The sequence below is a fragment of the Cyprinodon tularosa genome, unplaced genomic scaffold (genome assembly GCF_016077235.1).
Source record: "Cyprinodon tularosa strain WSP-4 unplaced genomic scaffold, ASM1607723v1 ctg25, whole genome shotgun sequence".
Lineage (NCBI taxonomy): Eukaryota > Metazoa > Chordata > Actinopteri > Cyprinodontiformes > Cyprinodontidae > Cyprinodon > Cyprinodon tularosa.
Genome location: NW_024038928.1, coordinates 2,138,595 through 2,163,417, shown reverse-complemented (window position 1 = coordinate 2,163,417; position 24,823 = coordinate 2,138,595). Strand labels below are relative to the sequence as shown.

The 24,823-nt window shown below is 41.9% G+C and overlaps 2 protein-coding genes and 2 non-coding genes across 6 annotated transcripts in view; 2 read left to right on the top strand and 2 right to left on the bottom strand.

Moving 5' to 3' along the window:
* Positions 1–14,641, top strand: part of LOC119785531 (E3 ubiquitin-protein ligase DTX1-like) — a 37,930-nt gene extending 23,289 nt beyond the window's left edge. For both annotated transcript variants that reach the window (XM_038288253.1, XM_038288254.1), the window contains exons 5-12: positions 8,452–8,513; positions 8,592–8,753; positions 9,397–9,458; positions 9,527–9,693; positions 9,769–9,922; positions 10,002–10,091; positions 11,913–12,011; positions 12,095–14,641. In XM_038288253.1, coding sequence (XP_038144181.1) covers positions 8,452–8,513; positions 8,592–8,753; positions 9,397–9,458; positions 9,527–9,693; positions 9,769–9,922; positions 10,002–10,091; positions 11,913–12,011; positions 12,095–12,226 — 928 coding nt within the window. In that variant the 3' untranslated portion in view covers positions 12,227–14,641. The remainder of the gene's footprint in view (positions 1–8,451; positions 8,514–8,591; positions 8,754–9,396; positions 9,459–9,526; positions 9,694–9,768; positions 9,923–10,001; positions 10,092–11,912; positions 12,012–12,094) is intronic.
* Positions 14,642–14,755: 114 nt separating this feature from the next.
* On the top strand, positions 14,756–14,843 carry trnay-gua. The gene is given in 2 exon segments: positions 14,756–14,792; positions 14,808–14,843. It is a non-coding gene; the product is annotated as a tRNA-Tyr (tRNA).
* A 256-nt stretch (positions 14,844–15,099) lies between these two features.
* On the bottom strand, positions 15,100–15,171 carry trnae-cuc. The gene has a single exon. It is a non-coding gene; the product is annotated as a tRNA-Glu (tRNA).
* A 4,546-nt stretch (positions 15,172–19,717) lies between these two features.
* On the bottom strand, positions 19,718–22,586 carry LOC119785552 (E3 ubiquitin-protein ligase TRIM21-like). Of its 2 annotated transcripts, XM_038288285.1 has the most exons (3): positions 22,494–22,541; positions 21,987–22,039; positions 19,718–21,232 (listed from the first exon to the last, which is right to left on the bottom strand). In XM_038288285.1, the coding sequence occupies exons 2-3, from the start codon at positions 22,037–22,039 to the stop codon at positions 20,149–20,151; spliced, it is 1,137 nt and encodes a 378-aa protein (XP_038144213.1). In that variant the 5' UTR covers positions 22,494–22,541; the 3' UTR covers positions 19,718–20,148. The 2 variants fall into 2 exon arrangements, with proteins under 2 accessions (XP_038144213.1, XP_038144214.1); XM_038288286.1 differs by lacking the exon at positions 21,987–22,039 and having other exon boundaries at positions 22,494–22,586.
* Between the last annotated feature and the right edge of the window lie 2,237 nt (positions 22,587–24,823).

Here is a 24,823-nt window from a genome sequence, read left to right as displayed (position 1 = left end):
AATTAGAATCGCGATGCATCGATATGACGATTATTTTGCACACCCCTACTATGAATCATGATTCGAATCGAATCGTGACTTTGGCAATACCTACCCCTAGTTTATGACTATGTTCTGATCTTCCACTGTGTAAATGTTCACAGATATAACTGCTGGTGGAGATAATGATGAGAACATTAAAGCAAACTGAGCTTTGCTAGCAGAAACATATCAAAATCAGCAGAGATTCAACTATTACATTAGATTCAACTTTGTTATTACACATGTACAGGTACAAGGTAATGAAATGCAGTTTAGGTCAAACCAGAAGTGCAATAGCAGCAAGTGCAGGATAAATACTGGTTCCATAAATACAGGACATGGGTTTCTACTGAATGAATACTTTATAAATAATGAATATAATATATAGATCACTAGTGTTATCAACTAAATTTACAGCTGGATATGTACAGAATATAATATACCGATGGATATTACAATAAAATGAATTTAAAACAGTTTGGAGAAGCTTTCTAAATTAATTGGATCAGAGAGGAAAATAATCTGGATCAGTTTATCTCTGGTTCTGCAGGTTCACCTCAGATCTTATCATCGGCTCTACTTCCTTTGCCCCCCACCCACTCAGTGAGTGGGTGGTTTTCCCCTTTCTAGAGAAATGCCACTGTGGTCGGGTCAGAACCAACTGAAAGTTCTCTCAGATTGTCGCTGGGTGTAGATTTTATTTTCTATCAGGGGGCCTCCTCCTCCTGCCAGGGCCCCTCAGAGCCCCTCAGAGCCCCATTGTTGGTCTCCACAGTAACCTTTGTTGGGTCGGCCAAGCCTGGGACACATTAGCAGCACAATGCTGAGGCTCGGCTGCTCTTCACGTCTTTCCGCGTTCCTCTGCTCCCCCTCCCCCTCCTCCTCCTCTCAGCCTGCTTCATTTTCTCTCCGTATTCCTCCTTTTCCCATCTGCCGTTGTTCAAACATGTGTTTATTGATCCTCATTCACTGGTTTCGCCTCCTCTGTGAACCAGGTGGACAGTTCGAATTAATGGAGGATTTCTCCTGATCAGATAGAATCACACACCTCACTATTCGGAGTTAAAGGTCGTGGTGGAGCTCGTTATCACTTTGCTGCACAGAACTTGGCAGAATTGGTGGAGTTCCTTTAGTCCAGTTTTTCTTTGGGTGGGGGTCAGAGCCGGGTATCGCTGAGCTCTAAAACGTATTTATTCAGAGCCGCAAAAAACACGACCCTTCAAAATAAAATAGTTTTTATATAATCTAAAGGAAAATTAGTCTTTTTTCGGTTTTATAACCTTCAACGTTTGTTAAAATTGAAATACGTTTTGGATAATCTTGCAACCAAAATGGGATCATCTGCTCCCGTCTGCTTCCTGTTCACAGCAAACCTCCAGTGAACCCATGCAGACCTCTGCTGCCGTTTCTGTTGCAGCTGTTGTCTGACTCCTCCATGTCGACATGTTCCAACTCCTCTTCTTCTACTATTCAGTGCGTGCTGCTGTCAGGCCCGGACACGCATTCACGCCGTAAGCCAACTGCTCCGGGGTCCAGATAAAACATGTCCAGACCGGCGTCTGTATCTACGCCAATGAGCGGTTCTCTGGTTGTTGGCTTCATAGCGACTGGGTCTCTTATGTCATAGTTTGGTCCAGAACCATCAGATTTAAAGGTCCACTTTGTTTAGGCTCTGCTGCTGACCCAGATTAACCCAGGCGTCCCGCAGCCTTCAGCATGGAGGTGAATCATTCCAGAGTTAGAGAGCAGACAGTGTTCCTGCTCTGCTGTGCAGCAATTCCTCCTGGCAGTGGGGCGGGGGGTCAAATACATGGATATAAATAAACGTAGGAGACGACCTCCGACTCAGAGCCTTAGAGTGGGGCAGGGGGGGCAGAGGACAAAGAAACGAGTCAGCAGACTGTCATACATTGATCACGACTTGGTGCAAGAAATCAGGCCAACTGCACACAGACGGAGACACCCCCCCACACACCCCAACACACACATGACTGTGAAGGCATGTAGCACACATTGTCCTCCCCTCACACACGCTAGAAGTAAATATTGGCAGAGGGGACGTGAAGTGAAGGATGTGAGATTTGAGGGGGATGCTGAGAACGAGACAAAGAGATGAGGAGGTGGAGGGAGGGGTGCAGGAGTAGGGGGGGAGTGGTGGGGGGAGGGGGTCCTTGAGTCTGCGAGCAGCGGCAATGTGCCGTGAGAACGCAGCAACACCTGTTAGTTCAGCAACAGATTTCTGTGTGAGGCCTGTAGGGGGAGCTGTTGCTGGAGTTCTGTCAGATGAACATACCCATAGTCAATATCCATTTATCCCTTTAGTTTTTATGAAAAATAAACTTTAAAATACCTCACAGGCCTATATCCCTTTAGTTATGTACAAAAAAAAAACAATTTAATTACTTACTTTTTGGTGTTTTTTTAAGCGTATGGCGAGCTGACCTTAAATTGTTTTGTTTTGGGACATGAACAAAGGGATACATGCCTGTTGAGGTAGTTTAAAGTCTATTTTTCGTACAAAACTAAAGGGATAAACGCAAATCTGACGTCTTCAGCATGAGTATTGACTAGGGATGCACAATATTGGGATTTTGGCCGATATCCGATATGCCGATATTTTAAAACTCATGTAGCCGATAATCGATACCGATGTTAAAGCTGGACAAAAATAAGTAGTCATTGAAAATAGCAGTTTTGTTATCCATTTCTGACACTTTGAAAAATAATATACTCAAAAATATTTTCATATGCTGATATCAGATAGATTTTTAAAAACGCGGTATCGATCTATTTTACTTTCAAAATCTCGTGAAATTTCATCGTTCTGTTACAAACTCTCGTGATATTTTGCAAATTCTTGTGAGATTTTGTTAGTAAAATAGATCGATACCGCGTCAATATATCAACATATAAAAATATGGCAAAATTTCATGAATTTTCGGGGGATTTCGTAGCATAACGATGACATATAGCTATATTTCATTAGTAAAAGAGATTGATATGGTGTTTTTAAATGGCAATATATCAGCATATGAAGATATTGTGATATTTTAATGTATCAATATTTTTTCCCTCGTCTTTAGAAGTTTTTAAGTCCGTAAAGAAGTTTTTGAGGAAGAAGAATAAGTAGTATTTTATTTTATTTTTTAGACTTTAGAAACTCAGAAGCTGATCAAATATCGGGTTAAATATGGGTGGGGTGGCCGATGTCCGATATTCAGTTTTAAGGCCGATACAGGCCGATACCGATAGGGGGCCGATTATATCGTGCATCCCTAGTATTGACTGTACTGGTCTGACAAAACGCCGGCAGAACCCAGACGGTGGGAGCGAGTGTCTGACGGCATCAGGATGGTTTGATCTATTCAAAACCTTCCAGGATGGTTCTGGATGGATCTCTCAGAAGCTCCGAGGTCACCTGGCTGCTTCTGCACCTCTGAGAGAACCCGGACTGTTTATTTAATCAGACGTGGGTCCAAACTCTGCTTCCCCTTCAGAGGAATCCTGGCTCTGTGAAAGAATGTGAGGCTGAATCGTGAGAGAGGGTGTGTGCAGACGTCCATCTGGACTAGGAGGAGGTGTGTGAACTGCTGGGGGAGGTCAGGAGTCCCATTCATGTCCCCGTCCCCCCAGGCACAGGGCCCCTGGTCGGGCTCCTCTTCCTGCAGAGTTAAAGCCATGCTCAGTGAACTGCTGTTACTTTACCACCTGATTTGACTTTATCACAGAAGAAACAGAGAGAGAAACACTTTCCAGGGTTTGATTAAATCCCGTCCTACTGTTCTATAACAGCAGACGTTGTAGAACGATGGCAGATTTATCGTCCAGTACATGTTTTGTTTTTTCTTTCAGAACATTGAATGCAGCATTTGTTTTTCATTAGGAAGTTTTTAGACTGAATTTGGTTTATGTTGAAGGCTAAAGAAAATCTTTTTTTTTTTCAACCAGGAAACGGAGAAAGAGAACATTGGTTGAATCACTTTAGTTTATCCTTGCATCAAATAAGATGTTTTTGTCAATGAAGACCTTGGCACCGTTTCCACTATCCTCTGAAAACAGATCCATGCCGAGCTTGGATCAGTTAACCGCGCTGAGCTTGGTTCCTTACGACCGTTAACACACAGAGCTAGCGCCTCACCTCCTGGTGACGATCTACGGTACTGCTGCCCTCTAGAGGGAAACAAGCACATCAACATGGCGGCGCCAGTAACATTCAGGAAGTTTGCGCAGAGTCAGGCGAAGAAGGCAGCCTTTGGTAAATTTACTTGACAGAGTCGGCTTTTCAGGGCTCGTACACCTTTTCCAAAGTCAAAATCAAGCACTTTTCAAGCACTTTCAAGATCCATTTTAACTTTTTCCAGCACCTTACGGACCCAGTTTTGCGCGGATGATTAATGAAATATTGCTGTATGTCATCGTTATGCTACAAAATCCCCCGAAAATTCATGAAATTTTGCCATATTTTTATATGTTGATATATTGACGTGGTATCGATCTATTTTACTAACAAAATCTCACAAGAATTTGCAAAATATCACGAGAGTTTGTAACAGAACGATGAAATTTCACGAGATTTTGAATGTGAAATAGATCGATACCGCGTATTTAAAAATCAATTTGATATCAGCATATGAAAATATATTTGAGTATATTATTTTTCAAAGTGTCAGAAATGGAGAACAAAACTGCTATTTTCAATGACTACTTATTTTTGTCCAGCTTTAACGTCAGTATCGATAGCGGTTATCGGCTACATTGAAATACCGGCATATCGGATATCAGCCAAAATCCCAATATCGTGCATCCCTACTGCACGCCAAACAGAGCCGACTCTCATAACTTGCTGTGAACACCTGCTGCCGATATACACTAATGGGGCCCATCAATGCTGTAAAACGGACGTGAAGGTGGAGAAACGGGGCATTGATGCGTTCAAGGGCCTGAAACGGGTGGGAATTTACACCCAACAAACCACCCGGTTACATAAATATAATAAAGTATTTATTCTTTCTCTGAAATAGTTTCACCTGATTACCACACGGCTGATTACCCAATGCTGCCTCTCATTTCTGCCTCTCACCTAAAACTACATGCATGCAGTGAGGACTGAGGCAATGGATAAAAATGCATCCATTAGTTTCAAAGTAATGGAAATTTTAAATCAGGGGGACATAGTTCCCCTTCCCCCAGTCCCCCCTCAGCCCATCAGTTAAAAGAAAAAGTAGTTCCCAGCTCCTGGGCATTGACCAGAATGAACTGGGTTCTGTACTTCTTCCATATTTGGGGCGGTTCTGGACGCTTCCTCTTGCAGACAGAACCTCCAGCAGCGGCGGGGTTAAAAGGAGCCGCAGCGGGATTACGCAGGATGAGACGTGACTCGGCGCTCGCGCTGTAAAGCTTTCCATGCTAACGCAGCAGAGGGTTAAACAGAACCCAGCCGTGGACAGGCGGCCGCTCAGCAGTGAGTGAGATCAGCTCTGATGTCACTGGCTGATCTAGAACAGATCTGATCTAGGATTTCCCCATCGTCATCGGGGGGGGGGCATATGGGTTGTGTTACAGAACCTCCTGGTACCTGTGGGGCGGTCAGCTATGCTATTAAAATCTTGACCTTCAAAAAGACACTGTGGTGTCCATTCCTCCCTCATGGTGTGTTCAGTGTTTACCTGTGAAACACCTTGTTTACGATCCACTCTGTGACTCATCCCATCCACTGCTGTCATGCTTGAAAGCAGCTTAGCGCTAAATCAGGAAACGATTCATCATTGCCGCTCTGACCTGAATTAAGAACCTGCTCCTGGATTATTTTCATCCTCACTGCCCAGAAGGAAAGCAAAGCTGTGAGCATTTCCTCTGATTCCTCCCCATGCTGCCACTTCCTGCCAAACCTAAAGAGTTTAACAGGAAAAAGATTATTTTTCTTTATCAAATCAAGATATATTATTGGGTCCAGTTAGGTTTGGGTTTGAGCTCCTAATCTGGACTAGAGCAGCTTCTTCAAAGCTTCATTCACAGACTTTTATTTCTTATTATCGGATCTTCAAAGAGCAAGACAATAATAATAAGATCATAATAAACTAATAAAGTCATAAGCTTTGTATCAAAATGTTAAAACATCTGGACCAACAGAAGGAAACTCAGTCAGATCTACATCCAACATCCGACCACTTCTGAGCTCAGCTTCTACAATCCTTCTGATCAGACATTGATTTTTATTTGAACATTTATTTTTTATCTATTCAGCTTGATTTATTTTTTTTGTATTTTACCTCGGAGGTTTTCGTATCTGTTGGTTCAAATACGTCTCAAACTGTTTTGGTTTCTGTGTTGATATCCTGACAGTTCGGAGGTCAAAGATGTTCACCTTGAATCTTAGCTGCTGCATTTAGGAAACATCCCTGAAATATAACATCAGAGAGTGACCCGTAAGAGTGAACGGAGAACCAGTTCAAAGTAGAGCTGCAACTAATGATTATTTGGCTAATCAACCAATCTGTCAAATTTTTTTTTTTTTATTTCATTGATTAATCGGATTGCAAAAGGTTCCTTAAAGAAGATTTTATACAGAATTAGGTGAAAAAGGTGAAACTAAATATTTTCCACTTCAGGAGTTCTGGGTGGAGCATATTAATGGACTCTTAAAGTTGTAGGGAAGTCATATTTAAATGTCAAATCATCCTGGCTTAAACATGTACCGTATATAAATCAGACCATATTGTCCAAAAATTTAAAAACTTTCTATTTAAAAAAAAATCCTGTCTTAAAATCTGTGTTTTTTTCCGTTATCTTATGCAGGCCAGTTAGTTATACGTCAGCCTGTACACCTAAATTCAGCCAACCATATATCAACGGTCATCTGTCAGTCAAATGTTTTCGGTCATAGCATCTTGATTTATATGTCGCAGCAAATATACGCAAAGGGTGGAATAAGAAAAGAGAATCGTTTACTTTCCAATTGAGTTCCGTCCCAGTGTTCACAGGGATGGACGTCTGTGTCTTCAGCAGGCGTAGAGCTAACAGAACTGGCAGCGTTGCGAGGCAAGGGCTCAAACATGTACGGCTGGAAGCCTTCTACACCAAACCAAGCTTCTGCCGCCCTGGCGTCCTCTTCCACAACATCTTCGTCCCCGCTTTCCTCCTCTAAATAAAAAACGTATGACGGAAGAGACTCATCCATGAACTTCAACACTAAACTCTCCTCCTCTTGCATGTTTCCTCTGTCCATAGCGTCGTTTCTAAGTCAGCAATTTAGTGCTACTTGGTCCCAATGGAATTTCCCATTGGGAACCTACTAGCACTAAGTTGCTAACTGGTTAGCAAGATGCTTCCAAGGAACCCGCCAAAACCAACAACTTGCTTACGAACCTTCTGCCACAAAAAACCCGCCCCCTTGATAAACGACCAATCACATTCACTTTATTCTTCATGTAAAGTCGGGCACCACTCGGGAGAATTCGGAAATGCAACGTTTGGAACAGCCGCTTCCCTACGACTTTAGATACACTGGAAAAAATCAAAATCTAGTCATTTTTTCTTTAAAAAAGTGCATTTGTTCTTGAATTGAGGAGGTAAGTGAGATACGTTGCCAACGGAATAAGACAATTTACATTTAAAATAAGAAAACACTATTGCATTGTCTTATTTCAAGTGCATTTTATCCAAATACGGTATCTAATTTTAAGAGTAAAAATACTCATTCCATTGGCAAATCCATTAATTTAAGACATTTTTGCTCATTTTTAGATAGTTTTTCCAGTGTACATAATAAGTTTTTTCTTTTCTTTTCTCAATCTTTGTGTAATTCCTGCTCTCAGTGAATCTCTTTGTCTTTTAAAGGCATATTTTTGAGTCCTGATTACTAAATTAGTTGACGATTATTTACATAATTAATTGATCTGATTGTTTCAGCGATAGTTCAAAGAAACATGAGAGTAGATAGAGAGTGATCGTCTGAGCGAGATTGAAAGAGTCGTGTTAGTGATCAGATGTTGTCTCAGTTATCTTAAAGGGGCTGACATCACAAGGTCGTCAGGGAGTGATCTAGAAAGTGATCAGATGGTGGAAATGGTGACAGGTAGGAGCTGTAAAGTAGTGATCAGAGAGTTCCCATGAGCTGGGTGAGCTGTCTGAGGATGATGACGGCTCTGTGACGAAGCGGGTAATCCCCTGAGTGACGTCCGTCTGTGAGCAGATGGAAACCTGCGGGATTAGCTCTAATAAACAGCTCAGGAAGTCCTCCCCGTCAGAGGAGGAGGAACAGACGTTTGGTTCTGTTGGTTCTGTGAGGACTCGGTTCTGCCTCTGTGTTCAGTCAGTTGTTTATGTTGGGAATGACCGTCATCCGCCTCTGCCAGTGAGTATCCCTCAGCCGCTGCCTGAGAGGATGGAGGGAAAGCTGCAGACTAACCGGTGTGTTTTTTTTCTCCTCAGCGTTCCCACCGTCCCGGTGAAAAACCTGAACGGGTCCAGTCCGATCCACCCAGCGCTGGCAGGTAAGAGCCAAGGCATCGATCGCAGAGAGGCGGCGGCGATTAGATGACGGAATCAAACGCCTGTTCTCTGTGTTCCAGGGATCACAGGGATCCTGATGAGCGCTGCGGCGCTACCCGTCTGCCTGACCCGGCCGCCCAAACTAGTGCTGCACCCCCCACCTGTCAGCAAGAGCGACATCAAACCCGTACCGGGCTTCAACCACTGCTGCAGGAAGACCACCAAGAAGCAGGTCCGCAAAGGTAACAACGCCATCCGTCTCTAGGACCCTGTAACTGTAATTATTTCTATTAATAATACTTATTATTGTTATTATTAGTTGTTTTGCATTATTATATTATATAATTATATTATTATATTATATATTATATATATAACTATTATTTCACATTTCATGTGTTGTCTATTAAAGCACTATATGTGCTGTAATCATGGGGGAGTCGACCCAATCATTGGAAAGTTGAGTGGAAGGAAAACATTTGGTCCGGCCTTCAATAGTTGTAACCATGTAACCTATATTAGCATGTGTAAAAAGCATCCAAATGTTTTTATATATTAGTGTTTTGTTATATAATTATTACTTTAATAAGTGAAATAAATAGATTTATCATCTGTTGTGTGACGTAGTGACATGTTTTAGTATTTCTGGGTGAAGCCAGTGTAGCTGCCCTCACGTTGAAGTTAAAACCATCCGAAACATACAACATACAAACTTGTGGTTAGTGCAAAGGAAAATCTAAATAACGTCGCAATATTAGTCAAAAATAATCACACTTTAGATTTTTGGCCAAACCCTTCAGCTTTACTGCCCTTTCAGGAACTTCAACAATGACTTTGTTCAGTGACCTTCAGCTTCTGCCTCCATTTTTTTTTCTCTGCCTGCAGGAAAAACTCCAGACGAGGTTGTGAAGAAGTACCTGCAGAAAGTAAAGAGTCCTCCAGAGGAGGTGAGAGCCGTTCATTATTGGTCCAAATATGTGGAAAGGATACAGAGATAACTGGTGTTCTCCTCCAGGACTGCACCATCTGCATGGAGCCGCTGGGAGGCCCGTCTGGATACAAAGGTCCGGGCGTGGGCCCCGTCTCCAAGGCGGAGTCGGTGGGGCGGCTGGCCCAGTGCGGACACCAGTACCACTTCCAGTGTCTGGTGGCGATGTACAACAACGGCAACAAGGACGGCAGGTGGGTTTACACCCGGATTGAAGCTCCTCCTCCCTTCCTGCTCGAACAGAGCAGTAATCAAAGCTTCCGTCTCAGCCTGCAGTGTCCCACCTGCAAAACCATCTACGGCGTAAAGACGGGCAACCAGCCGGCGGGGAAGATGGAGTACCACGTCATCCCTCACTCCCTCCCGGGTCATCCTGACTGCAAAACCATCCGCATCATCTACAACATCCCGCCAGGGATTCAGGTAGGCCGTGCTACAGCCTGCTCTGAGACGTCTGCTCTCAGGAGGAGCTAACGGCTAACTGCTGCTTCTTCTCCTCCAGGGACCAGAGCATCCCAACCCAGGGAAGCCCTTCACTGCCAGAGGCTTCCCCCGACACTGCTACCTCCCAGACAGCGAGAGAGGACGCAAGGTGAGGAAAAGTCTCCTCAGAGGACATGGGGTCCTTCGGTCATAGAGTAGATCCAGTGGTGGTGGCAGCATCACGCTGTGTGGATGAAGCTAAATCCAAAAATCCCCTTTATACCAAAACGCTGCCAATACGCCATTATACAGTAACCTGACTCCGCCAGATGGATTTGCTCCGCATATCCAACTGGAAACCTTCCGTTGAAGTAATTTTGGGAAGGGGCGAAAATACTGGTTAGTTGATTGGCCTATGTTGGTGATAGACGGGCCAAATAAACCAATCAGATCAACGAAGCATATGACGTACTAACAGAGCGACGGCGAATACACAAACACAAGCCAGGCTACTCTTGCTACTCTTGCCGAAACCAGTCGGGAGAAGAGCAAAAACATCTTTTCCTTTTGAGAAAAGCCTCCAGAGCAGTGTTTTGCTATTCTTTCAGTGAAGAAATACTCTGTAATTCCCATAAAACTTGCTCGATAGCCACGCTAACGCTAGTATCATCGGCTGAAGCCGCCATGTTCTTTAGACTGAACTGTCGCGCTTCTCGTTGCGTCACACCTCAACCCGCCTCAAAGCCAACGCTGATTGGACGTTCATTTGGTGAACGGCTCCAAATTTTCTTTAACAGAGAGTCTCCAGACTGATCTGCGAGTGAAAGCTTGAAAGCTCGCAAGATTAGGATGGTCTCACGAGGCTAATTATACAGTGGCTGGAAGTTAGAAACACGTTCAGCTGTCATCTGGAACACGTCAGATACGTTGATAGAGTTGGAGAAAAGTTCTTGATAAGTTACGCAGAAGTTACGCAGAAGTTACTCAGAGGTTTAGGATAAGCTAGACGCTACGACTGATGAGGAACTGATACTGAACGTATGTAAACATCAGATAACTTAGCTGTAACTTATGCCCCATGTATGAGCATACGCTGGCATACCTCAGGATATTTTGAGCATGCTCAAAACTTCCTAACGTACTCGCCGTATGTCGACGTGTGCCAGTGGGCTTCATCGTGCCCATAACTTAAACAAAAGGTAGCCATAACTTATCCAACATATGCCTGCGTTTTTGCTTGATTTTTCCGTATGGCAGGCATCCGTTGGTCTAAATTGTTGAGGTGTGACGGCGACTTAAAGAAGCTAGAGTCCAAATGAGTCCATCTGGACCTCAGCTGCAACAGAGCAATGAGGGAGAAAGAAACAACCAGCAGATCATCTGTGGAGGAAAATTAATCCTTTATTGGTGAAAAGAACAAGTGCAATAAATAGAAATTTAATTATGAAAAAAATTTCATGAGAGAACTTTTGATATTTTCTTAGATTTAAGTTTTTCAAACCTTTTTTTTTTATTACTCTTTTTAAATTTTAGTTTAATGAATTCTATTCTTTTTAAATTGTGTTTTAGCTTTCATTCTGTTTATTCTTGGGGGGCCTTTCCTCTGGAATGAGGAGCAAAGAAGCATTTCTATTGGTCCGCTGAGAGGTTGTGAAAACTTAAACCCGAAAAACAGAAATTTAGGGGCAAATTATGAAAATATGAAATCTGTCAAAAAAAAAAAATCTAAGAAGATAATGTTATAAAAAAAAAAAGATTGAGAAAACAGCTTAAATTTTTTACTGTTTCACTGGTGATTTTTTATTTTATTTCCATTTAGCCAGAATGGAATAAATTGAATTATTTGGATGAACTAAAAAAACAAAAACAAAAAACAATGAGGTTCCTCCGCTGCGGTGCACCACCAGTTTTGGTTCAGTGTTGGTTATTGACCGATAAACTGGTTGGAACTGGTTCGTTCTGCTAAAGCTTTGCTACAACCTGTCTGCAGGTTCTAAGGCTGCTCCTGGTGGCGTGGGACCGCCGGCTCATCTTCTCTGTCGGTACTTCAAGCACCACAGGAGAATCAGACACCGTCATCTGGAACGAGGTAACGTCTCCCTCTGATTCCTCTGAAATGTCCAACTGCTGATCCTAGAAACCTAAACGCAGGACGTGCTTCTTCTCTCTAAGGTCCACCATAAGACTGAGTTTGGCTCCAACCTGACGGGTCACGGCTTCCCCGACCCGGGTCACCTGGATAACGTCTTAGAGGAGCTCCGTGCTCAGGGCATCACAGAGGAAGATGCACTGGTAGAAAAGTGAAAGAGCTAAAGGAGTCGAAGAAGAGGAGGAGGCAGTGATGATGGACACATGGCCTGATGGAAAAATATCAGGAGGACTGAGGAAGACTCTTTCCCAGGACTAAGGAGGAGGAAGGCGACCTCATTCTCCAGAGAGAGGAGAGCTGTCAGTGCTGGCTTAGCCTTTCAATGCAACTTTCTCCAATGTTCGTTTTTTAAACCAGCACAGAGAGAGAGGAGGATGGGGGGGCAGAAGGAAGAGGAGGCCGTTGAAATAAAAGGTTTAGGTACTAAATAATAAGAGTGAGAATGAATGGGTACTAACATCAAGGAGAAAACAAGTTAACTTTACTGAATGAAAGGAAATAAAAAGAAGGTAAAAAGCAGCAAAAATCGAAAGGAAAGGATGGGAAGAGGATGGAGGAGGAGGAGAAAAGGGAGGAGGAGTTGGAAAAGGTCAGCAGGAGGAGTGAAGATGGTGTATGAATGTAGTTTAGGATAGCAGTAGAATTAACTTGTGGTACTTTCAGGTACTTGAGGGACCAACAGACAAGACTGGCTTTGTTCATTCCACCCTGTGGTGAGGGGCGCCCCCTGGTGGGCTCTCACATGTCCTGCAGCTCAGCCAGTGAGCTGCTGCAACAAACCAGTTTTCACTCTCATCCTCATTTTGCGTCATTTCGTTCTTTACCTCTTTGATTTGGAGGCTCCTTCTGGAGCTGAAGATTGTGAAAAAAACCTGAAGACCAGACTGCAACTTCTGGGAGCTATTGGGCCGTCTGTAGAAGATAACCTTAGATACGCAGGCACATTTATGTTCTTATCATTCTTTAGTCAAATCAGACAGGCGTCTAGATGCTCCTGTTTTTGTTTTTTTATTGAGTGCTTGGATTTAACCACACCTGACGGTGCATTCACAGCCAATAAAACCCCTCAGGGTGAACAGTGTTGGGTTAGCCGGAGACAAACTGCAGAGGTTTCTGCTGAGCCAAATGGTTCTATAAGCAACAATTATCCTGTCAGTCCTGCATTCAATGAACACAGTGTGTCAGAATTTTGACCCCTTAATAGTGGCTTTTCTGTTTTTTGAACCAAGCTTAATGAATTAAGAGTTTCTCAAATGCAACCTGTTTTTCTCCCTGACACAGCATTAAAAACATCCAGGAGATAAGAAACTTCTGACACGGTAAAGTCGATCTGTTTTCCTGTAAAGATGTCAGAAAAAAAAAGTTTTCTGGAAGTTTGACTAATATTTCTCGGGGAATGTGAATTATTCTATTATTATTTTCATCTCAGCTTAATTTTAAAAAGGTAGAAAATTATACAATTTCTCTGAGATACATTGAATGCAGCATTATCTTAGCTACAGTCTTTATTTTCCACTCTACTGCCTCTGATTGGCTGCCATATTTGGAGCTCATCCAATGAGAATGCCTGCAGATGAAGAAGTAGAAGCACTTTTTTTCCTCATATAAAGATTCCTCTCATCTGATCTGTTTGGGTCTGAGGTTCTGTTGGTGACTCGGATCTCTGCCACCGCAGCGTCTGAGATCGGGGTTTATTGGGGTTTTTATCTGGGTCTTATACCTGATGCTGATTGTCCTAATGATGGTACTCCCTCCACTCTAATGTCTTTAGTTTTTTATCAACAGTAGCTACACATTTATTTTGAATAGCATTTTATTGACATTATAGAAATGCCTTTTTTCTTATTTTGTACATTTATCTTATGTATTAATTAAACCTGGATTTATGTTACTTTTTGTTTACGAAGACAGTATTGCTGAATACGGCGTCTTTTGTTCTCTGTGTACAGAAATGAAACCTATTTGAATCTTTTCTTTGGAAAAGGAATTTCATGGTAGACTTTTATCTGCGTGACTTGTAATACGTTTTTTTTTCTAAGTAAAAATCGGAGCTGTGTGTTAATGCTCCTCTGTGAGTTTAAGGATGCTCATAGTGTCTACATATCACCTGTCCTGATGCTGGAAGCACATGTGAACAGACATCTGCTTTTAATGCTCCATTTTGTTCGACTCTTTGATTTAGGTGCTGCACACAGACTTGGAAAGGATGACGTTGTGATTTCAGCAGGTTTTCTTGCTGTTAATGGTTAGTTTTAATCACTGGGTTTCTTGCCAGATGTGACGGCTCTGTATGCAGCATCTAAGGATCGGTGTGATTCTTTATGGGATTTCTTTTTCTTTTAAACCACCTTGTTGTCTCATCCCCACTGAGGTTGCTCTGCTCAGCAGTAAGTGTGTGGGTTATTGGCCTATTGAGGCGTGGGAAGGTGGGACGAGAGACGTGACCACTGTTGCTGGTTCGAAAGCATGAAAACATGATTACATAAAAAGTGTAAATATAGCAACAAAAAAAATAATGCTGGAGTATGAATGATTAATACGAGAGAAAAAATAAAGAACGATTGGAATTTTAACCTCTGTTCTCTGTTTTTTATTTGTATTGTATTGTAAAGATGAAACAAACGCGTAGAACCAATCGCTGTCCCCTATTAAAAACATCACAGCCCGCTCTGATTTTCGTGGCCCCTTCGATAGCTCAGTTGGTAGAGCGGAGGACTGTAGTGTGTGAACTCAGAGATCCTTAGGTCGCTGGTTCGAATCCGGCTCGAAGGAGGTGAACTTTTTTTGCTTTGCCAAGTTAAGACTCGTGTCCAAGAATAAAGTTTTCTTTACACGCACATATATATATCGCTACATGATATGATGATAGCGTCCATAAGAATGACCTGCGATATGTGATTATCATTGTGCGATAATGGCGACGGAAAAATAAGAGATTCGTCAACCACTAATGCGTTTCACGATAAACTCCGATAAAATGGTCAGAAACGACCAGCGTTCCATCGCTTGCATAGGGGGAAAAAAAGTGTTCCCTGACCGGGAATCGAACCCGGGCCGCGGCGGTGAGAGCGCCGAATCCTAACCACTAGACCACCAGGGAGCTTGAGGACGTTCGCCAACGGATGTTTATTTTCCCGAAAACGTTCTAGTGGGATCACTTCTCTTCGTTTTATATATGCTTCCCAATCTCTATTTAATGTGTCCTGGTAAATTCCAGATCTTTTTCGGGATTTTGACATCTTTTTTCTCTCTACTTCTGCGTCTCTTCTTTCAACAACAACGTTGTATCAGAGCTATGTTTACGTTTGCGTAGCCGTCAATATGACCGCGACGTCCCACAATGCAACGTGGATTAATTTTCACTCTTATTCTGATGATACCCAGCTATATCTGTCTATAAATCCAGATGAAGCTAACCTATTACATAAATTACAGGCATTGCTTGAAGACATAAAACCTGGATGACTCTTAACTTTCTCCTTCTAAATGCAGACAAAACAGAAGTTATAATCTCTGGACCATAGTCTTTGAAAAATAACCTAATGATGTGATACACCATAAAGTGGGAAATTCACTTTTTTTTTTATATATAAAGAGTTGAGGAAATCTGTTTTAGAGTATAAGCCACCATTTAAACTACGTGAATGTCAATGTAATATATACACAAGGGTTTCCGTGTTAAACTGAAATTTGACCGAAACACTGTCAAAGAAGAAAAAAGGAAAAAGAGAACCAAAATGTAGACAGCATTTCACCAGGGGCTCTAGAGTGAGGAGCACTGCCCCTTCCCCCCTCATACAGAGCTTGGGGAAGAACACAGCGGTCGTCCCTTCATTCACTGAAGCTCTATGTTCACAGGCTTTGCACTCTGAGAGGAAGAGAAGTGAAGACGTCAACGAAATATCATTTGTTGCAATTGTTTCAACCCAGTTGAGACGTGTAACAATTAGCCAGTCACTTTATTTGGATGGGATTAAACTGATTTCAGATAATAAAGTAAAAAATCTTGGTGTTGTTTTTGATCAGGACCTGTCATTTAAATCCCATATCAAAGAGGTTTCTAGAATTTCCTTCTTTCATCTGTAGAATGTTGCAAAAATTTGAAATATCCTGTCCAGGGGTGATGCTGAGAAATTAGTCCATGCATTTGTTACTTCAAGGCTGGACTATTGTAATTCTTTACTATCAGGAAGTCCACAAACTGCAGTTAAAAGCCTTCAGCTGATCCAAAATGCTGCAGCCAGAGTTCTGATGAAAATTAAAAAGAGAGATCACATCTCTCCTATCCTGGCTTCTCTTCATTGGCTTCCTGTTAAATCCAGAATAGAATTTAAAATCCTCCTTCTCACATATAAAGCCTTAAATGGCCAAACTCCATCTGATATCAGAGATCTGATTGTTCCTTATGTTCCTAACAGAGCACTTTGCTCTCAATCTGCAGGTTTACTAGTGGTTCCTAGAATTTCTAAAAGTAGAATGGGAGGCAGATCTTTTAGTTATCAGGCTCCTCTCCTGTGGAGCCAACTACCAGTTTAAGTCCGTGAGGCAGACACCCTGTCTACTTTTAAGGCTAGGCTTAAAACTTTCCTTTTTAAAAAAACTTATAGTTAGGGTGGCTCAGGTTATCCTGAGCTATCTCTGTAGTTATGCTGCTATAGGCTTAGACTGCTGGAGGACATAGGGACCCCCGTTTCATCATTCTGCATCATTCTCTCTCTATTCTCCTACTCTGCAGAATCTGTTCAATCCCTAACGTTCTGCTCTCTCTACTTTTTCTCAGCGTAGCTTTGCCTTAACTGATCTTGTTTGCCTGTGACTCCATCCTGGAGAGAAATATCAGCTGTGCTGCTGCCATCAACACCTTTGTTTATAGATGCTGGAGATCGGCCTGTTTTCTAGTGTAGTCCTGTTTCTCTGACCGTGACTGGCTAGATGTGCTCTCTTCATCCTCTGACATGGGAGCTGGCTGGAGCTCGTCTGCCTGGCTGTGTGTTTCATGGATGGGGCCGCCTTTTACAGCTGCTTTTTATATCTCTGCTTCTGTCCCCTTGAACCCCAGTCGGCTTCGGCAGATGGCCGCTCACACTGAGCCTGGTTCTGCTGGAGGTTTCTTCCTGTTAAAAGGTAGTTTTTCCTCTCCACTGTCGCTACAAGCATGCTTAGTGTGAGGGATTGTATTTGAGTCAATGAGTCGATGCAATCAACTGGTTTTCTTTAGATAGAAAACTTTAAATCAATTTGACTGTATGATCTGATTAAACTGTAAAGTGCCTTGAGATGACTTGTGTTTTGAATTGGTGCTATATAAATAAACTGAATTGAATAGTACGTCCATCTTTCTCCTTAGAGCTGATATTCACAGCCAATCAAGAAATTCCATTTCCAAAAAGTGTCCTCCCTGACATTGCTTGACAACCATCATTTCCGAAAACCTTCCATCTATCTGAGGGAGCGTCACTAGTGGTCACATGGTTTCCAGTGCTTTAGAGATTAAAAGGTTGAAACTTAACAACCGATGATGGTATTATCTTTAGTTGGACTAACGCATTACCTGTAATAGCCCATCTTATTTTCGTACCGTAAGGAAATTTGAGTGCAACGGAGGTAAAATAATTTTGCCTGTCCATTTCAGCCCTATTCAGGCCTGTTGCACAAAGGCAAGAAAACCAAGCAGTTGCAGTTATAACTGGTATGGTAACATTGGTTGACTATGAGCACCAATGCTCACTCAAAGCTGCACACTTGTGCAATTGCGCACTGCTGGGGCGTTCTCGGCGCACAATAAAATCTATGCAGCGCATAAAATAAAATCCAAAATAAACTGTAAATCTATTAGACCAATACTTTTTTTTCTGTATGCTTTATAGTTACAGTAAGAGTAATAATTTTGATTACTCGTTACTAAAAAAGGTAGCGGCGTTAGTAACGCCGTTACTTTCAACGCCGTTACTCCCATCACTGGTCTTTAAAGCAGACATGGCTACGGCTTGATGCTAACATGTTTGTTAGCTGTCAGAAATCAGTCAGAATTCTGAGAAAAAAGTCAGAATTCTGAGATTAAAGTCTGAATTCTGACTTCTTCTGCTTCAACCTTATTGAAGTCAAAGTTTTATTGAGAAGTGTGTAGAGCGCACCTCCAGTCAAGTGACCGCTGGCAGCGATGCCTCGTTACTACGGGTGTAAATCACACCCATCATGACGATTCCATTTAGTATCAATTTCCTGACCCAACTGTTCGATTATTTTCGATACTCAAGAATACACCACAATTCGATTCGATTTGATTCGATTAATTTGTTGTTTTTTTGTGTGTTTTTTTTTTTACCTCACAGGCTACACAATGTTTAAAATTTGAAATATATCAATGAAAGCTGTAACATCCTTAATCATTTTATTTGAAAAAAAAAACAATATAAAGAAAAGTTGTACTCCACCTAGGCCTATTAAAACCTCATTCACTGAAAAATAATAATACCCCTGCGTAATAGATTCTGAAAGGCCTTGGAACAAGAAATAGTGCACAAAATCAGTGCAATGAGTGCAATGCAATACCTCGGCTCCAGAGTGTCGACGTCCACGCCCCCTCCGCAGACTCTCTGCTGCACCTCTCCCAAATTGTAACTGACCGCAGACAGTGCCGCAGACATGAGGTCGGCTTGTTTTGTTTTTATGACCGCAATTGCGGAAAACAACTTGTGAAGTTTGACCAGCAAGAATAGCGAGGTGTGCGAGAACGCTGGGACCCTTTTTCCACCTGGATCCCCGCTATTTTTCGCCATTATGTCCCTCCGTTGTCGGACAAACTCGCCCCAATTTCCTCATTGCCTCGGACGCATCTAGACCCACAGCGTATAGCAAAATAGGTTTAGCGCGACCGCAGCGCAGGAGTCAGAATTACACACAGGAGCATATGGATAAAAATAGACCGGAAGAAAAAAAAAATTAGTCGCTTCTCCTGCGGACGTGTCAATGCATCGCATCGTCGGCTGTTGGATCAATGTATCGATACAAAACGATTATTATTTACAGCCCTACTCGTTACGTCATCTTTGTGTGGAGCTTCACAGTAAATTGAAGTAATCTGGGTATTTAAATACATCAGAATCACGTCTCAAATAGCGGATTTTCCCCATTTACAGTTTTATTCAAAGAGAGAGAAAGAAATTTTATATTTAGGTCTACAGATATATAGATGTACCTTGGAAACCTCAGAACCATTGTTACAGGAGCCCTGCATGATATAACTGCTGTGCATCAGAGGGGCTGTTTATCATATTGCAATTTCCAAGGTCAGAGAGCAATTATTTTTATTATTTATTTGATTATTATTATTATCAATACTATCATGATGGAACAAACCATGTCAAGCATGAAATGCAGACATTAGAGGACTTGTTTAATTGTAGTTCTGAAAGCATCCAGCAGAAGTCGCATTTTTAAACTGTTCCAAATATATCAAGCATGGGGAGTTTTGGCCAATTGTGTCAAATTGGTTCATTGATTCAGAGGCTTCAGACTTGCCTTCACTAGCTGAAACCAGCACATGTCAAGGCCCATCTTAAGTTTGCCATTGATCATTTGGATGATCCAGAGGAGTCATGGGAGAAATTCATGTGGTCAGAGACCAAAAAAAAACTTTTTGGTCATAATTCCACTAACAGTGTTTGGAGGAAGAAGAACGATGAGTACCATCCCAAGAACACCTTCCCTACTGTGAAGCATGGGGGTGGTAGCATCATGCTTTGAGGGTGTTTCTGCACATGGGTGGATGGACCTGGGTCACTATAAATCTGCTGGTTGTATATCTGGTTGCCAGTGCGCAAATGAGCTGATGGTACAGATTGTGCTACCAGTAAAGTACACTTATTTATCTATTTCATCAAAATGTGTCAATGATTTTCATAACTTTTTTGCTTTTTACCTTGTCTTTCAATCTATCTTCAGCATTTAAAGATCAGTAAGATACATTTAATTAATCAGACTCTGAATGAAGACTTACAACAGTTCATCAAAGTCAAAGAGCATTTAGAAAACTGTAAGGAAGGCACTTTTAAAGGAACATCCTGTTAATAAGGAGTTACTCTGGGAGGCGGACAGCTGTGATGATCAGAGGCTCTCCGTTTGTACCATTGTTATTGTGACCCGTACCGAAGAACGGATGGAGTCTCTCTGTGAAGAAGCAGCCAGTGAAGGAGTAGATGAGAGCAGCAGCATCTACATCATAAAAGAAGACCAGACCCTCCCCGTAATCCACAAACACCCCCACCTTTTCAGGACGAGACTGAAGAGAGAAATGGACTGGAGGCTCAGACAGACCACTGTACTCCTTTCCATTCCTCACAGTTAAGGACCAGTAACCAAACTGGGGCCTGAGTCTGATGAGTCCTACCCTTTTGACCGACTCTTTGGCCACCCCTAAAGTCCAGTTAGTCTTTCCTTTCACCTGGACCTCGAAGTAGAACCTACCTGAGGAGAAACTCTGCTCCCCTAAAACGTATTTATAATATAAAAACCTCTTTAGGTCGTGTGGGAGATTCTTCTGTGGATCACAACATCTCACTTGTTTCCTGTCAGCCGACAGGACAAGTTTGGGATGCAGAGTGTCCGGATCCAGAGTCACATCCACCGCGTAGCGTTGAGCCTTCATCAGCTCGGCTCGGATCAACAGTCTGGGGATTTCTTTCTTCATCACCTCAGTGAAAAGCTGCTCCAGGTGAACGGCAGAAAGCTTGTTTTCTTCTGGTGATTCTGGTTTCTTTCCCTTTGCTTCCTCTTTCAGATGAGGGCCATATTTTACTTGGGAGGATACAATCAAGAAAAGACAAAATAAAAATATTTTAAAGGCATTACTTCTAGTTCTACAGAAGAAATCTCCTCTAACTGGCTCTCGATTCTGGCGCTGAGCTGACCGTCTGAACATGTCCAGCAGCTCAGCGATCAGAGTGTTGACCTGCAGCTCTGGTTTTGGGAAGAACATCCTTTGACAGATTGGACACTGAAAGGGGACATCAGCATGGGAGGTTTCTGTGACGCAGTTCTTACAGAAGTTGTGCCCACATGGTGTGCTGACCGGATCCGTGAAGACATTCTGACATACAAAGCACCGGAACTGGTCTTCAGATAGGAGACAGCTGGCTGTGGTCATGTCTGCAAGCTGAGACCTGAGGCAAGAAGGCAAAATGTTTAACAGCTAATGTCACATGAGTGCAGAGACACACAGGACAAGCCATGCATGGCGACACCTGAGGGCTATTTTCAGCGTCCTGAGGACCTAGTAGCCATGTTTTTAGAAGAAAACAGGAGGACAACCTGGGCATTCACAGGGAGACCAGAAAAACAGTTACAGTTGGTGCAAGGCAACAATATTAACAGCTGCAGCCTTGATAGTACAGTCAAACCCTTTGGGCTTGTTTCAGATGTTTTACTGAACCCAAAACCAAAGCAAGGCTTTCTAGAAGCATCCAGAAAAAAGTTCATTTTAACCAAGTTCCGATTTGCATCCCCTAAAGTCAGAACTCTGATTAAGAAAGTTTTGGTTCCCACATGTCTGTCTTCACTATTAAAACATGGCGAGAGCTGCTGGACCTGAACCTATAAGTTTCACATCGTTCAGCATCATTTTATTAGTCTTTTGGTATCAGCATCTATGACTAAACTAATGAGCCTGATCATTGAGCAGAAAAATAATCACTGAGCTCATTCATACTCTGCTAACTCATCTCCAAACCAGAGACAGTCAGAGTGGTATTTTCTTTGCAGAAACAGATAAACGCCCTTCATCAATACATGTGAGCACATGTTAGCTCTTTGTTTAGCCAATAACAACTGAATGCAGTTCTTCAAAACCACCCAAAAACAACAGTTTAGCGGCGTCTTGTCTATAAGCAGGGAAAACAAAAGACAAAGTCAAGCTACCTTTTATTGTGAAAGAAAACAGGATCCACACGTTTGTTAACTGGTAAAGTCATCTTTGAGGCAGAAAGGTCCACATGTTGAAACAGATCCAAAGACAGGAAGTGTGAAGCTGCTTTAGTACTCTGTTCTTCTTATATTTTTACAGAACAAACCTGCTGAAAATGCAGTAATCTGGCTACTGATTTTACTGAGAAGTTTAACATCATATCTTAGTTGTTCTATATTAAATGGTTATAAAGGCAGAACATTTAGGAACAAAGGAAGACTGTGTAGGAATCAGCCAATCAGAAGACGGGGAGCTTCAACGACGTTCATCTCTTAAAAACTTGTACAAAAAGATCTTCTACATGTAATTTATCGTCTTCTTTGTATAACACTGATGATAACATCCAGAACCACTTAGACATGTCCAGGCAGAAACAACCTTTGTGGATATCTGAAAACAACAGATAGAAATCTGAAGGAAAGTTTTGATCTGGGTGACAGAGATGTTAGATCTTTGCTCACCTTCGTTCAGCAGAGAGTGTTTGTTAGATCCTCCTGATGGTGCTGATGAGTCTGATTTTACAGGACTAAACAAAGATGTCTGAGCAACAGTAGCTGCAGAGTAGAAAAGTGAAAGTGAAAGCAGCATGTGAAGCCCTTCCTGATACCTGTGCAGCTCCACCTCCCTCTGCAGCTGGTTCCAGGTATTTACCTCCACGAGGGAACATCTCCTTAGCCTCTTACACCCTCAGGGGGTATAAATAAATTTCTGCCTGACAAAAACACACAACAGCAAATAACTTATAGCCTCACAGCTATTAGATTTAAGAAGAAACTTTTGGTACCTCTGTAAAGGTAAGATGTCATAGAATGGTTTTCTGGTGTCAGCACCATTGTAGCTTTGACCCTGCCTGAAATATTAGGGACAAAATACAAAATATTTTGCATTTTTTGAACCTCGCCAAAAGATTTTTTGAAATAAACATTGCAAAACACTACCAAAATATTATTTATAGCACAAAAAAGTAGTACAGACTTTTAAATCTAAATGTTGTGTAAAAATATACCAAATTTGGACTCAATCAGATGAATCATATTTATTTTAGAATGGTATTAGTGAGAAATTTCTTAGGCGGAGAGGCCATTTTGGCACATTTATCCATAAATGTCACCAAACTGTGCCAAATGTGTTTTTTACATCAATACTGGGGGTTTGTTAAAATTACGAGGTCACGTAGCAGCTGGACCCACCGGTGGGTCCGTAGGGTTCTAGGGGTTAGTTTCAATCATGCTTTCTCCATCACTACCTGACTGATAATACAGTAAAGTAGTAAAAACACCTGAACCTGCGATGGTGCTTTATTGATCTCCAGCTTGTGCACACCAACACCTTCTTACATTAAAAAGAACAAACAGCTTGTTATACCAAATTCAACTCAGGTGACATGAAGGAAGGAACCATGAAAAGGGATTATTAAAGGAATAGTACACCCAAAACATGATTAGCCTTCATTTTCTACTCACCCCCATGCTGAACAACACTCTGGAGTACTTTTTTGATATCTCAAATGCATCTGGAGATCTGGGAGGCTTCTTGCTGTCTACTGACATTCAAATAATGGAGGTCTATGGCGCCCGCGGCAGAAAGGTCCATAAAAGTCCACAAAAAACGTGTCAATATTCCTCCATACTGCTCGTCCAATGTATTCCAAGTGTCCTGAGTGGGTAGCGTCCATAATTTACTCGAAACAAAGTCATTTAGAATGTTTTTAGAGCATAAACAGTAGTGTATAGGATTTCCTAAAAGCGCGTTCACGACGCTACGGAAGCCGGCAGACCAAACCAGATGAAAGTGCGCATTCAGCGTCTGCTCTGCCGATAATGCAAGCGCAGAAGAAGAAATGTGCTGTTTACCTGTGCAAAGAAAGAAACAACGAAAGAAAAATGTCTGAGGACTTAAGTGTTGAGGAAGAGCATGAGTTCTTTGCCGAGCTTAATGCGCACTTTCATCTGGTTTGGTCTGCCGCGGTTTCCGTAGACTCGTGAACGCGCTTTTAGGAAATCCTATACACTACTGTTTATGCTCTAAAAACATTCTAAATGACTTCGTTTCGAGTAAATTCTGGATGCTACCCACTCAGGACACTTGGAATACATTGGACGAGCAGTATGGAGGAATATTGACACGTTTTTTGTGGACTTTTATGGACCTTTCTGCCTCGGGCACCGTAGACCTCCATTATTTGAATGTCAGCAGACAGCAAGAAGCCTCCCAGATCTCCAGATGCATTTGAGATATCAAAAAAGTACTCCAGAGTGTTGTTCAGCATGGGGATGAGTAGAAAATGAAGGCTAATCATGTTTTGGGTGTACTATTCCTTTAAGAAAAAGATGCAAAATTAATATAAATACAAAACCTACACCAAAACAATAAACTATACACCAGAAGTAATATTTATACACATGGAAATCAATACAAATAAACAAATCTAAAGTCAATCACAAAAACCCATCAAACTTAATAAAACTCATCCCAAACTACCCTTCTGATAATTTTGATTTACCTTTTCAGCCATGCCCTTCTGTGGAGCCAAACCAGGAAAAGGAAGGTACTTTCATTTAACATAAAGAGAAAATAAGGAAGAATAATTGACATTAATGTTTACACCTTCTTTCCACAGGCAGGATGGCCAATCCTTCTGCATCACAAAAAAGCATGCAAAAAATAACTGCAATAAAGAACTCAAACAACCCAACTATTTGCTCCAACTTAATATTACTTAACACAAAATCAATAATCATATTTCATGGAGTAATGGGACTCCTGGTCCCCATTACAGTGTGATTAGATA

Coding starts and splice junctions, on each gene's coding strand:
- LOC119785552 (XM_038288285.1), bottom strand. CDS start 22,039: ATGACTTTACCAGTTAACAAACGTGTGGATCCTGTTTTCTTTCACAAT. Junction 21,233..21,986: donor GTTTTCTTTCACAATAAAAG/GTAGCTTGACTT, acceptor TTCTTGCCTCAG/GTCTCAGCTTGCAGACATGA.